We start from the raw sequence: 12,570 nt of genomic DNA on the forward strand, positions 1-12,570 counted from the left end.
TGTTCCCAAGGATGAACCAGACTTGTGGAGGTCTACAATTCTTTTTCTGAGGTCTTGGCAGATTTCTTTAGATTTTCCCATGATGTCAAGCAAAGAGGCACTGAGTTTGAAGGTAGGCCTTGAAATACATCCACAGGTACACCTTCAATTGACTCAAATGATGTCAATTAGCCTATCAGGAGCTTCTAAAGCCATGACATAATTTTCTGAAAATTTCAAAGCTGCTTAAAGGCACAGTCAACTTAGGGTATGTAAACTTCTGACCCACTGGAATTATGATACAGTGAATTATAAGTGAAATAATCTGTCTGTAAACAATTGTTGGAAAAACGACTTATGTAATGCACAAAGTAGATGTCCTAACCGACTTGCCAAAACTATAATCAAATCCAATTTTATTGGTCACATACACATGGTTAGCAGATGTTAATGGGAGCGTAGCGAAATGCTTGTGCTTCTACTTTTGACCATGCAGTAATATCTAACAAGTAATCTAACAATTCTGACAACTACCTTTTACACACAAGTGTAAAGGAATGAGTAAGAATATGTACATATAAATATATGGACGAGCGATGGCCGAACAGCATAGGCAAGATGAAGTAGATGGTATAGAGTACAGTAGAGATTTGAGTCAGTATGTTGGCTGCAGCCACTCAGTGTTAGTGATGTCTGTTTAACAATCTGATGGCCTTGAAATAGAAGCTGTGATGAACCTGTACTGATCTCTCCTTCTGGATGATAGCGGGGTGAACAGGCAGTGGCTCGGGTGGTTGTTGTCCTTGATGATCTTTTGGCCTTCCTGTGACATCGGGTAGTGTAGGTGTCCTGGAAGGCAGGTAGTTTTCCCCCGGTGATGAGTTGTGCAAACCTCACTACCCTCTGGAGAGCCTTACGGTTGTGGGCAGAGCAGTTGCCGTACAGGATGCTCTCGATTGTGCACCTGTAAAAGTTTGTCTGTCTGTGTGGGTGGACCATTTCAGTTTGTCCGCGATGTGTACGCCGAGGAACTTAAAACTTTCCACCTTCTCCACTACTGTCCCGTAGATGTGGATAGGGGGGTGCTCCCTCTGCTGTTTCCTGAAGTCCACGATCATCTCCTTTGTTTTGTTGACGTTGAGTGTGAGGTTATTTTCCTGACACCACACTCCGAGGGCCCTCACCTCCTACCTGTAGGCCGTCTCGTCGTTGTTGGTAATCAAGGCTACCACTGTAGTGTCGTCTGCAAACTTGATGATTGAGTTGGAGGCGTGCAAGGCCACGCAGTCATGGGTGAACAGGGAGGACAGGAAAGGGCTGAGAACGCACCCTTGTGGGGCCCCAGTGTTGATGATCAGCGGGGTGGAGATGTTGTTTCCTACCCTCACCACCTGGGGGCGGCCCGTCAGAAAGTCCAGGACCAGTTGCACAGGGAGAGGTCGAGACCCAGGAGCTCGAGCTTAATGACGAGTTTGGAGGGTACAATGGTGTTAAATGCTGAGCTGTAGTCAATGAACAGCATTCTTACATAGGTATTTCTCTTTTCCAGATGGGTTAGGGCAGTGTGCAGTGTGATTGTGATTGGGTCGTCTGTGGACCTATTGAGGCGGTAAGCAAATTGGAGTGGGTCTAGGGTGTCAGGTAGGGTGGAGGTGATATGATCCTTGACTAATCTCTCAAAGCACTTCATGATGACGGAAGTGAGTGCTACGGGGCGGGGCGATAGTAGTTTAGCTCAGTTACCTTAGCTTTCTTGGGAACAGGAACAATGGTGGCCCTCTTGAAGCATATGGGAACAGCAGACTGGGATAGGGATCGATTGAATAAGTCCGTAAGCACACCAGCCAGCTGGTCTGCGCATGCTCTGAGGATGCGGCTAGGGATGCCGTCTGAGCCGGCAGCCCTGCGAGGGTTAACACGTTTAAATGTTCTCATGTTGGCTGCAATGAAGGAGAGGCCGCAGGTTTTGGTAGCGGGCCGTGTCGGTGGCACTGTATTGTCCTCAAAGCGAGCAAAAAAGTTATTTAGTCTGTCTGGGAGCAAGACATCCTGGTCCGCGACGGGGCTGGTTTTCTTTTTGTAATCCGTGATTGACTGTAGAACCTGCCACATACCTCTTGTGTCTGAGCTGTTGAATTGCAACTCTACTTTGTCTCTATACTGGGACTTAGCTTGTTTGATTGCCTTGCGGAGGGAATAGCTACACTGTTTGTCTTCGGTCATGTTTCCGGTCGCCTTGCCCTGATTAAAAGCAGGGGTTCGCACTTTCAGTTTTGCACGAATGCTGCCATCAATCCACGGTTTCTGGTTGGGGAAGGTTTTAATTTCTTATGGGAAGGTGGGATGGTAGTGTCCCACCTGGCCAACATCCGGTGAAATTGCAGTGTGCGAAATTCAAAAATACTAAATTCAAATATTTACCATTCCTGAAAATATGTGTTATACATCAAAATAAAGCTTAACTTCTTGTTAATCCAGCCGCTGTGTCAGATTTCAAAAAGGCTTTACTGCAAAAGCACACCATGCAATTATCTGAGGACAGCGCCCCGCATACAAACACATGAAAATCATTTTTGAACAAGGCAGGTGCGACACAAAAGTCAGAAATAGCGATATAATTAATGCCTTACCTTTGAAGATCTTCTGTTGGCACTCCAAAATGTTCACAAATGGCCCTTTTGTTTGATAATGTCCATCTTTATGTCCCATAAATGTCCATTTATTTGGCGGGTTTGATTCAGAAACACACCGGTTTCAACTCGCCCAACATGCCTACAAAGTATCTAATAAGTTACCTGTAAACTTGGTCCAAACATTTTAAACAACATTCCTAATCCAACCTCAGGTAAACTGAAACGTAAATAATCAATAACATTTAAGACGGAATAAACTGTTTCTAATACCAGATAAAAACAACGTGGAGCGCGCCCCTGTTCACGCGCACCAGTACAGTAGAGTCCACCTGGAGTGACACTTACAATGAATAGGACTACTTCTTCATTTCTCAAAAGAAAAACATCGAACAATTTCTAAAGACTGTTGACATCTAGTGGAAGCCATAGGAACTGCAACCAGGTTCCTAAAAATAAGAGTATCCCATAGAATCCCATTGGAAAATCCTGTGATTTTTGCCTGCCGAATCAGTTCTGTTATACTCACAGACATTATTTTAACAGTTTTAAAAACTTTTGAGTGTTTTCTATCCAGATCTACCATTATATGCATATCCTAGCTTCTGGGCCTGAGTAACAGGCAGTTTACTTTGGGCATGCTTTTCATCCGGATGTCAAAATACTGCCCCCTACCCAAGAGAGGTTAAGAGTCGCTGTGGGTACAACATCACCGATGCATTTGCTAATAAACTCGTTCACCGAATCAGCGTATACACTAATGTTGTTGTTCGACGCTATCCGGAACATATCCTAGTCCACGTGATCGAAGCAATCTTGAAGCGTGTTATCAGATTGGTCGAACCAGCGTTGAACAGACCTGAGCACGGGCGTTTCCTGTTCTAATTTCTGTCTATAGGCTGGGAGCAACAAAATGGAGTCGTGGTCAGATTTGCCGAAAGGAGGGCGAGGGAGGGCTTTGTATGCGTCGCGGAAGTTAGAGTAACAATGATCCAGAATTTTGCCAGCCCGGGTCGCGTAATTGATATGCTGATAAACTTTAGGGAGCCTTGTTCTCAGATTAGCCTTGTTAAAATCCCCAGCTACAATAAATTCAGCCTCAGGATATGTGGTTTCCAGTTTACATAGAGTCTAATGAAGTTCTTTCAGGGCCGTTGAGGTGTCTGCTTGGGGGGGGGGGGGGGGGTGAATGTGTGAGTGCATGCACGCACACACACATTCACACACACACTCTCCAAGGGTCACAGCAGCCAGTGACCTGGCATCCAACCTGGCCATAGCTAGTGTTTATACAAAGGCTGCATCGTAGTGAAATGCCAAAACAAACCAAAACACACTAAGGTGGGTGCTTATATTTGTCCTATTTCACACGTTTATTTATTTATTTGTATTTTATTGAACCTTTTATTTAACTAGGCAAGTCAGTCAAGAACAAATTCTTATTTACAATGACGGCCTACCCTTCCTGCTGGGACGGGGGCTGGGATTATAAAAAAATAATATAAAGGACAAAACACACATCACGACAAGAGAAACACCACAACACTACATAAAGAGAGACCTAAGACAAGAACACAGCATGGCAACAACACATGTCAACACAGCATGGTAGCAGCACAAAACATGGTACAGACATTATTGGACACAGACAACAGCCCAAAGGGCAATATGGTAGAGACAACACATCACGCAAAGCAGCCACACCTGTCAGTAAAAGTGTCCATGATTGAGTCTTTGAATAAAGAAATGGAGATAAAACTGTCGAGTTTGAATGTTTTTTGTATCTCGTTCCAGTCGATAGCCGCAGCGAACTGAAAAGAGGAGCGACCCAGGGATGTGTGTGCTTTGGGGACCTTTAACAGAATGTGACTGGCAGAAAGGGTGTTGTATGTAGAGGATGAGGGTTGCAGTAGGTATCTCAGATAGGGAGTATCTCAGATAGCAGGGCTTGATATTCAGGGTTGCCCGCTAGCCCCAGGGAGGTTTGGGAAACTCTCCGGGCCAGTTGATCACCCCCGTCAGTGGCCCGCCTGGGCCAGTGAAAAGAATATTGTAATAATGCTATTTTTAATTTAGGCTATATAATTGATAAAGAAACAGATGAATTCCTGAAGCTGTTAGTTCGTATGTCAATCATTTATCACACGGACCCCGCACACAAAGCCTAGCTTGAGAGTGTTGCGTGAAGCAGCTCACTGAAGACCGACAGCGGTAGGGGTAGGAAAGCGTTAAGAAAGATGTTCCAAGTTATGATCTTTACCAGTAAATGCTAAGGCAAGAATGTGTATGCAAACCAGGTATAACAAGTTCAGTCTTGGTTGAATATTTGCTATGCGCAATACAGTCTACTTTGATAATCAGACATTTACTCTAGGCTATTTAGTCCTTTAAAAGTCCTTGAAGTTATGGAAGCCGATTTAGAAGTTCTAGTGCTCCGTTTTTTTGTAACCGCTTTCATTTGTTTCCTGCCGTTTCAAATAACGGGTGCTGCGCTAGTCTGTTGCTCTCGTTTTGGAAAAAACATGTTTGGTTATTATGAGCAAGACAACATTGAATGTTGGCTTCAACTTGGTTTTCCATATAAAGCGTTCCATTACAAAGGGAACACAGTTTTTGCTCACTTTCTCGTTTCTAAAACATGATACAATAACCCCTCAATAACTCTTCAACATTTCAAATGGAGAGACTGACTAGCTACCACAGACTTCATTACTGTGTTTGTGTTGGGAAAATCTACTGTTGCATGCGGTCTTATTTAGTCAGGCAATTCTGACATGTTTTAGAATACAATTTTTTTTTTGTAATGTCAACGCATAATGCCATTGGGAAGGCTTATTAATAAAACATGCATTATTCTCCAAGTGGTAGTAATGCATACTTTTTTGCATACATTTTGGGGGGAGATTTTTTTCTAATGGCTATTACAACAATTCAATATAAAATGTAGGTCCATGAAATTTACAACTAAGTACTTGAAAAAGTCCTTGAAAGTCCTTGAATTTGACTTGTCAATGTCTGTATGAATGCTGTAGACTACTTGCTCAGCCCAAATTAAAGATAAAATCACCTGCCATTGAAATTACGTGTGCATCATCCGCTTTCCTGCCAGATCTTGACCCAGGACAGAATTATTTTCATTTGGGACAGTAACGTTCAGTTGGCAATGGCTCGGTGTGCCATTGGCAAATGTACCTGAATGTCAAGCATTAATACGCATATGTGAATTGTGTGTATTGTTTTGCACTGTTGCAGCTAGAAACATAAGCATTCTGCTGCACCTGTGATAACTTCTGCAAAATAAGTGTACGCGACCAATAACATGTATTTGATTTTAATTGGAAATGTGATTTTTGCATATCCCCCTGATATCCTCATTGCTTGCTCTTTGGGGTTTTATGCTGGGTTTCAGTAGGAGCACTTTGTGACATCTGCTGATGTAAAAAGGGCTTTATAAATACAATTGAATTGAAGGAGGCCTAGGGGAGACTTAAGTGCAGGGCAGGGGGAGGTGGGCTCTGGCCCCTTCCAGAGGCTTTGAAGACGGGTAGATTAGTAACAGCATCAGGCCGTGTGAAACTTTCCCTTTCGCCACAGACCAGCCAGTACACACACCCCACCCACCAAACAAATCCCCCTGCAACCCCTAACTCCACCACCACAAAATCACCTCTCTAACCTCCTGTACCCATTCCTCCACCACCATCCCAACCTCTTACCCCCTCAGTCTCACTGCAAAACAATTTGCATCAGAAAGCTACGGCCAGTGTATAAGCCAGGGTCGTGTTCATTAGCGCACACAATGGAAATCTTTTTAAAACTGCTGGTTTTAACAGGTTTTCTTACGTTGGGTGCCTAATGAACACAGTCTAGGCTGAGTTCCTCTTCCTAAAACAGTAAGCGAATTGTGTTTGTGCGAGAGTAAAACCAAGGTACAGTACTTACACATCACTCTGGTGAGTGTACACACGGTCAAACAGCGCCTCTGGAGCCATCCACTTCACCGGGAGACGACCCTGAGGAAGACACACACACACACAGGTCAAAGGGCAAGGTCAAAAAGGTAACATTTAAATATCTATACACAGACAGACATAGGGTATTTCATGACCAATATTTATTGGCCAATCAGCATCTTTTAATTAATGCACTCTTCCAGGTTCCTGGTATTCCCAAGAATATCATTAGATCTGGGAATACCAATAGAGAATTCCCAGAGGTACTGTCACACGTTTATAGCAGTTAGCAGATAAACTGGGTTGCAGATAAAGACAGAGTTTATTGCTACAAGCCATTAAACACTGCAGCATGGATAGCAAGTGACAAGCAGGGTCAAATACATTCATGCATACTTAAGTTGCAGTGTAGGAGAAATTATTTTAGAATGGGTAATAGAAAGGTAGGGGCAGATGATAATCATGATGATGATGATGATTAACATTAGTTCTGCCCCTACCTTTTTATTAGGCCTTCTGAAATAAGTCGAATTTCTCCAAGACTAGAACATACTATTGTAAAGACTGATGGATTGGTGATTATCGTCACCATCACCCATTGTCTATGGCTCATGCTGTGTTGTGGTTGGTTGTTTTTGTGGTTCTTGTTGTTTTCAACTAGGCTAGGTTCTCAGCGTGTAATGAAAAGGCAGCCATGCATACTAAAGGAGGATGGGCAGGCTGTGCTGTGCTCTACAGTGTGAATCAGATGAATGCTACTGGGGGTCTGCTATGGAGATGTCAAGCACGCTCCCTCAAAACTTGAGACATCTGTGGCATTGTGTTGTGACAAAACGGCACATTGTAGAGTGGCCTTTTATCGTCCCCAGCACAAGGTGCACCTGTGTAATGATTGTGTTGTTTAATCAGCCACACCTGTCAGGGGAAATCCTCACTAACAGGGATGTAAACAAATGTGAGTATGGAACATTTCTGTGATATTTTATTTCAGCTCATGAAACATGAGACCAACACTTTACATGTTGTGTTTATATTTTTGTTCAGTGTAGGAAATCTGTTCCTAAGTAAGTCCCACGCATAAATAGTATATGTGATATAGGTATATGTGGTATATGTGATATTGCTGAGCGATTAACCATTTCATTTTTCTTTTTAAACAGCTAATTGACCGTTGGTTTAATTATTTTGAATTCCATTTAATTCGTTTTTTGATCTACAGATAAATCAGATCCAGCCTGAACTGTGAAATGTAGTAGGGATTTGTAGTTTCATTTGTCATTTTCTACATAGTTTAGTGCATAAAATGTGGTAATTAACTACAATGACCATAATCCATTGCACATCTACGTGTCTCTTTTATGACTGCTTCTATGGAAGAGTGAAGAGTGCACGATTGCTGATATAGAGAGCAGCTGTTGCTTCGCAAGGTATTTCTACTTGAACATACATGATCTAAGTGATTGATAGTTGGTATTCAGCAGTCATAAAAGTATGCCTTGTTTCCTTTGAATAACTACAAAATAGTACTTTTGTCAGACAGCACAGGCAGCAGCTGTATAGAGATGAGATAATGACATGGAATGAAATTAAGTAATCAAATAAAATATACACAACAACTGAAATATTTTTATTAAGTAAAGTAATGTGAATAAATGATGGCTAATAAGTAATAATCAGTCATGTGCAGCCACTACCATCACGGGACATGTGTTAATTGATTTATTCTGCGTTGTTACAGCATTCAACCCACATAATGCATAGTGCATTTAATGTTTAAAAACATTATTGAAACTGAAATTGAAAACCGTGATTATTTTTTCATAATCAAACCGACATCAAAAAGCACTAATCTAGACCTGCCAACCCTGTCCAACTTTTTTAGAGTTCCAGACGAGCGCAGCAAATTGGAGATTCGAGTCGCCGAATTGGGGTTTTCTCCCCCCCCCCTGCATGCTCGTGCATGCGCTGTTTGTGAGTCTGATCGCAATTATAGAATTGTACCAAATCGAGTCTATAAAAGGTTGGAATACTTTCTTGACAGCATTCCATTTACACATATGGTAAAAGTCACTAACAATATCGAATAACAAAGAACACACAAAGGACCTTTATTCTTGGGTACAGTGTAGAATGGAGATAATTATCTATGAAGTTTTTCTTAGCACATGCCCCCAAGTTTAGTCTCTGTAGTAGAGGAACGCCTGTCACCTCTCAAACAGGGCCAATCACAAGGGCCAGCTCACAAGTATTGGCCTTTTAGACACGGTTCCTAATCAACACTAAAAGCAATATCATTTTGAAAACATAAAAAACAAATGATTGCATCGACACAGACCGCAAACTGGCTACACAATGCTTAAGTAGGCTACCGCAAAGGGAATCTGACCGCTGTTCGCTAGAAGAGTCTGGTGTTTCAGCCTATGTAAAGGTGCCTATTGTATTTCTATGCAGAGCATACATCATTTCAGATTTTCGTAATTGATAAAATCTCAAATCTAATGCAAAAGCATTTAAGAAGCATTGTCGCTAACACCGGACACTCATTCATTCTTCATCGCGCAGTCTTCTAAACTCCCGACTCCATTTAATGCCAAGAAGTTTATATTTATTTTTGATTATACTTTTGTAATGCTTTTTGTGGCGTGGATCATAATTACAGTTACAGTCTATCAGGTTGCGTGATCCTCCTAATGTTACATGGAAAATACAACTAATGGGATGCAGAATTACATTTATATCACACTTGCACAAATGCAACTGGTTATTTTTTGTATTTGCATTTTATTTAATTCACTAGCAAATGCAAGTGAATTGTTGGCACTTTAGAGCCCACTGAATGTCCATCTTATGTTCGCTAACATTAGCTTGAAACAATTAGTGTTTACCTTTCCACAACACACGGAGTGGAAAATGGATTTGTCTATGTGTTATGTGTTTACGTACAGCTGACAGTCAGCGAACTCAGCATCACAACAGACAGGAGGAGGGGCAGACACGGGGTAGCTACGTCGAATAATGATGTATTGATCTCCATGTCCGTTGACACAAACTCCGTACATGTCTGTGTGTTACAGCTCGAGAATCGGGATGTTAAGATTTATTCAGTGGATTTATTTTTTTATTAAAATGTAAAATATATATATTTCAGGCCCTTTTCATTTCTGCATACTTTTAACTCGGATCTCGTACCTACATACATGGACAGAGAATTGCGTATTTGGTACGCAAAATCCGTGCACGTTGGCAGGTCTGCTAATCGCTCAGCAGTAATATTTGCTAATATTCCAATGTAATTAAGGTTTGAAATGATTATGTTTTTGTCAAATACTATATCTGTTTGGGATTCGTGCGGTCAATTTGCAGTGTACAAATGATTTATAACTATGTTCCGGCCCCCGACCATCCGCTCAAGGCAAAATTGGCCCACGGCAACCCCTGACCTACAATAACATTGCAGTATGGCGGCCGGGTTTGGGACCAGTTCTTTCTGGAGCATGTGGGAATTGAAAAAGAAGTCAGTGGGAGCAGGCGGGCGTGGTATGAAAAGCAGTGGGAGCGGGATGAAGGAATCAGTCCCGCGCAGACTTCTACCTCCTGTCTCTGCCAAGACTGAGAAGGACGGAGGGAGACTCAACTAACACAATTCAGAAAGTAAAACTGAAATTCTAATTTTCCTTAAGGAATATCGGTTTACTTCATGAATTAACTCAATTGAAATGGAGTTAACTGTCACATACACCCCCTCACAACATTACAGAACACACTAACGAACACACAACACAGCATACACTCCTCAAGTGTCCCCCCCCCCAAGTACTCACGTTAGTTGTCTTTTTATAGTAATCGATGTTGTGGACGTCCCTGGCCAGGCCAAAGTCAGCAATCTTCATGAAGTTGCTCTCTGTGACCAGGACGTTCCTCGCTGCTAGATCTCTATGTATACACTGGATGGAGAGAAGTAGAGAAAAGGGAACAGGGTGGACGGAGATATAGATGAAATTGACAACGAGAAAAAAAACTTTAATAGAAACATGTAAGTAAGCTATGCTAAACATTTTATACTGTGTGTGTGTATGGTAAGTGTAATGAACCAGAAACATATTTAATTAACCCTTTGACAAGTATCAAAAAACGGGTGTGATCATTCTACAGTGGTCCCTGCAGCGTACGCTCAAACCGGTGTGATTAGAATGCTTATTTAGAACAGCCAGTTTCGATTGACGCAACAGTCAGCGTTTCAACTGGCAACACTGTTTTTTCGCAGAAACATTTTGCACAAACACAGTCCTTTAGAAAGTTATGTTCTGAATTGGACCAGTTTATTTTTGGATGCAATGTTTAAACAGTCACAGAAGTAGCGACAGCATAACACAATCATCCAAACTGGAAAATGTAGGCTACATTAGTCCTAGCGCTAATCGAGGAAAGATTGAGGTAACACATGCGGTCATTTTTAGCTAACTCTCGGCTGACAGAAACCACAACATGCTAATAGAAATTACTACTCATCACATCACGGGTGAGTTCACCATTGATAGAAATAACTGAGTAAAACACCATTCCTTCACCTCATTTTGTTATCACACCTTTGGTCTGACAGATGTTTAAGTGACACCCAGAATGTATTGTATAATGTCAACAAACATGGCCCCACACATAGCTGGCAAATAGCTTAGCATTAGCTCATCATAATCAGTACAACCTTCAAAAAGTATTTTACACACATCATAGATGTGGTGAAGGTAGGAAACAACATCTCCACTTCGCTGACCCTCAACACTGGGGCCCCACAAGGGTGCGTGCTCAGCCCCCTACTGTACTCCTTGTTCACCCACACCTACAACTCAATCATCAAGTTTGCAGACGACACAACAGTAGTATGCTTGATTAGCAACAACGACGAGACAGCCTACAGATAGGAGGTGAGGGCACTCGAAGTGTGGTGTCAGGAAAACAACGTCTCACTCAACGTCAACAAAACAAAAGGAGCTGATCGTGGACTTCAGGAAACAGCAGATGGAGCACCCCCTATCCACATCGAAAGGACAGCAGTGGAGAAGGTGGAAAGTTTTAAGTTCACATCACAGACAAACTGAAATGGTCCACCCACACAGACAGCGTGGTGAAAAAGGCGCAACAGCGCTTGTTCAACCTCAGGAGGCTGAAGAAATTTGGTTTGTCACCCAAAACCCTGACAAACTTTTACAGATGCACAATCGAGAGAATCCTGTCGGGCTGTATCACAGCCTGGTACAGCAACTGCCCTCAACCGCAAGGCTCTCCAGAGAGTGGTGCGGTCTGCACAACGCATCACAGGGGAAAACTACCTGCCCTCCATGACACCTACAGCACCTGATGTCACAGGTAGGCCAAAAAGATCATCAAGGATAACAACCACCGAGCCACTGCCTGTTCACATCGCTACCATCCAGAAGGAGAGGTCAGTACAGGTCATCAAAGCTGGGACCGAGAGACTGAAAAACAGCTTCTGTCTCAAGGCCATCAGACTGCTAATCAGCGATCACTACCTCAAAGACGCTGCTGTCTACATAGAGACTCAAATCACTGGCCACTTTAATGAATGGATCTCTTGTCACTTTAAACAATGCCACTTTAAATAATGCCACTTTAATAATGTTTAGATATCTTACATCACTCATATCATATGTATTTACTGTGTTTTATGCCATCTACTGCATCTTGGCTATACCGCTCGGCCATCGCTCATCCATATATTTATCTGTACATATTCTCATTAACCCCTTTAGATTTGTGTGTATTAGGTAGTTGTTGGGAAATTGATAGATTACTTGTAGGATATTACTGCACTGTCGGAACTAGAAGCACAAGCATTTCTCTACACTTGCATTAACATCTGCTAACCATGTGTATGTAACTAATACAATTTGATTTGATGTCCATTACAATCTATGCAATAATAGGTAAGCATGATATGTTCACAGTACTTGAAAACATGTGAATACAACTGTAAATATATGCTACAGTAT

General features: G+C 42.1%; 1 protein-coding gene across 3 annotated transcripts in view; it reads right to left on the bottom strand.

The window, feature by feature from the left end:
• The window catches only part of LOC129854009 (fibroblast growth factor receptor 2-like), a 107,714-nt gene that overhangs the window by 8,328 nt on the left and 86,816 nt on the right, over positions 1-12,570 (bottom strand). For all 3 annotated transcript variants that reach the window (XM_055920617.1, XM_055920610.1, XM_055920600.1), the window contains exons 14-15: positions 10,384-10,506; positions 6,552-6,622 (exon numbers count right to left, since the gene is read on the bottom strand). In XM_055920617.1, the coding sequence (XP_055776592.1) occupies positions 6,552-6,622; positions 10,384-10,506 (194 nt within the window). The remainder of the gene's footprint in view (positions 1-6,551; positions 6,623-10,383; positions 10,507-12,570) is intronic.

Source organism: Salvelinus fontinalis, chromosome 1 (assembly GCF_029448725.1).
Source record: "Salvelinus fontinalis isolate EN_2023a chromosome 1, ASM2944872v1, whole genome shotgun sequence".
NCBI classification, from domain to species: Eukaryota; Metazoa; Chordata; class Actinopteri; order Salmoniformes; family Salmonidae; genus Salvelinus; species Salvelinus fontinalis.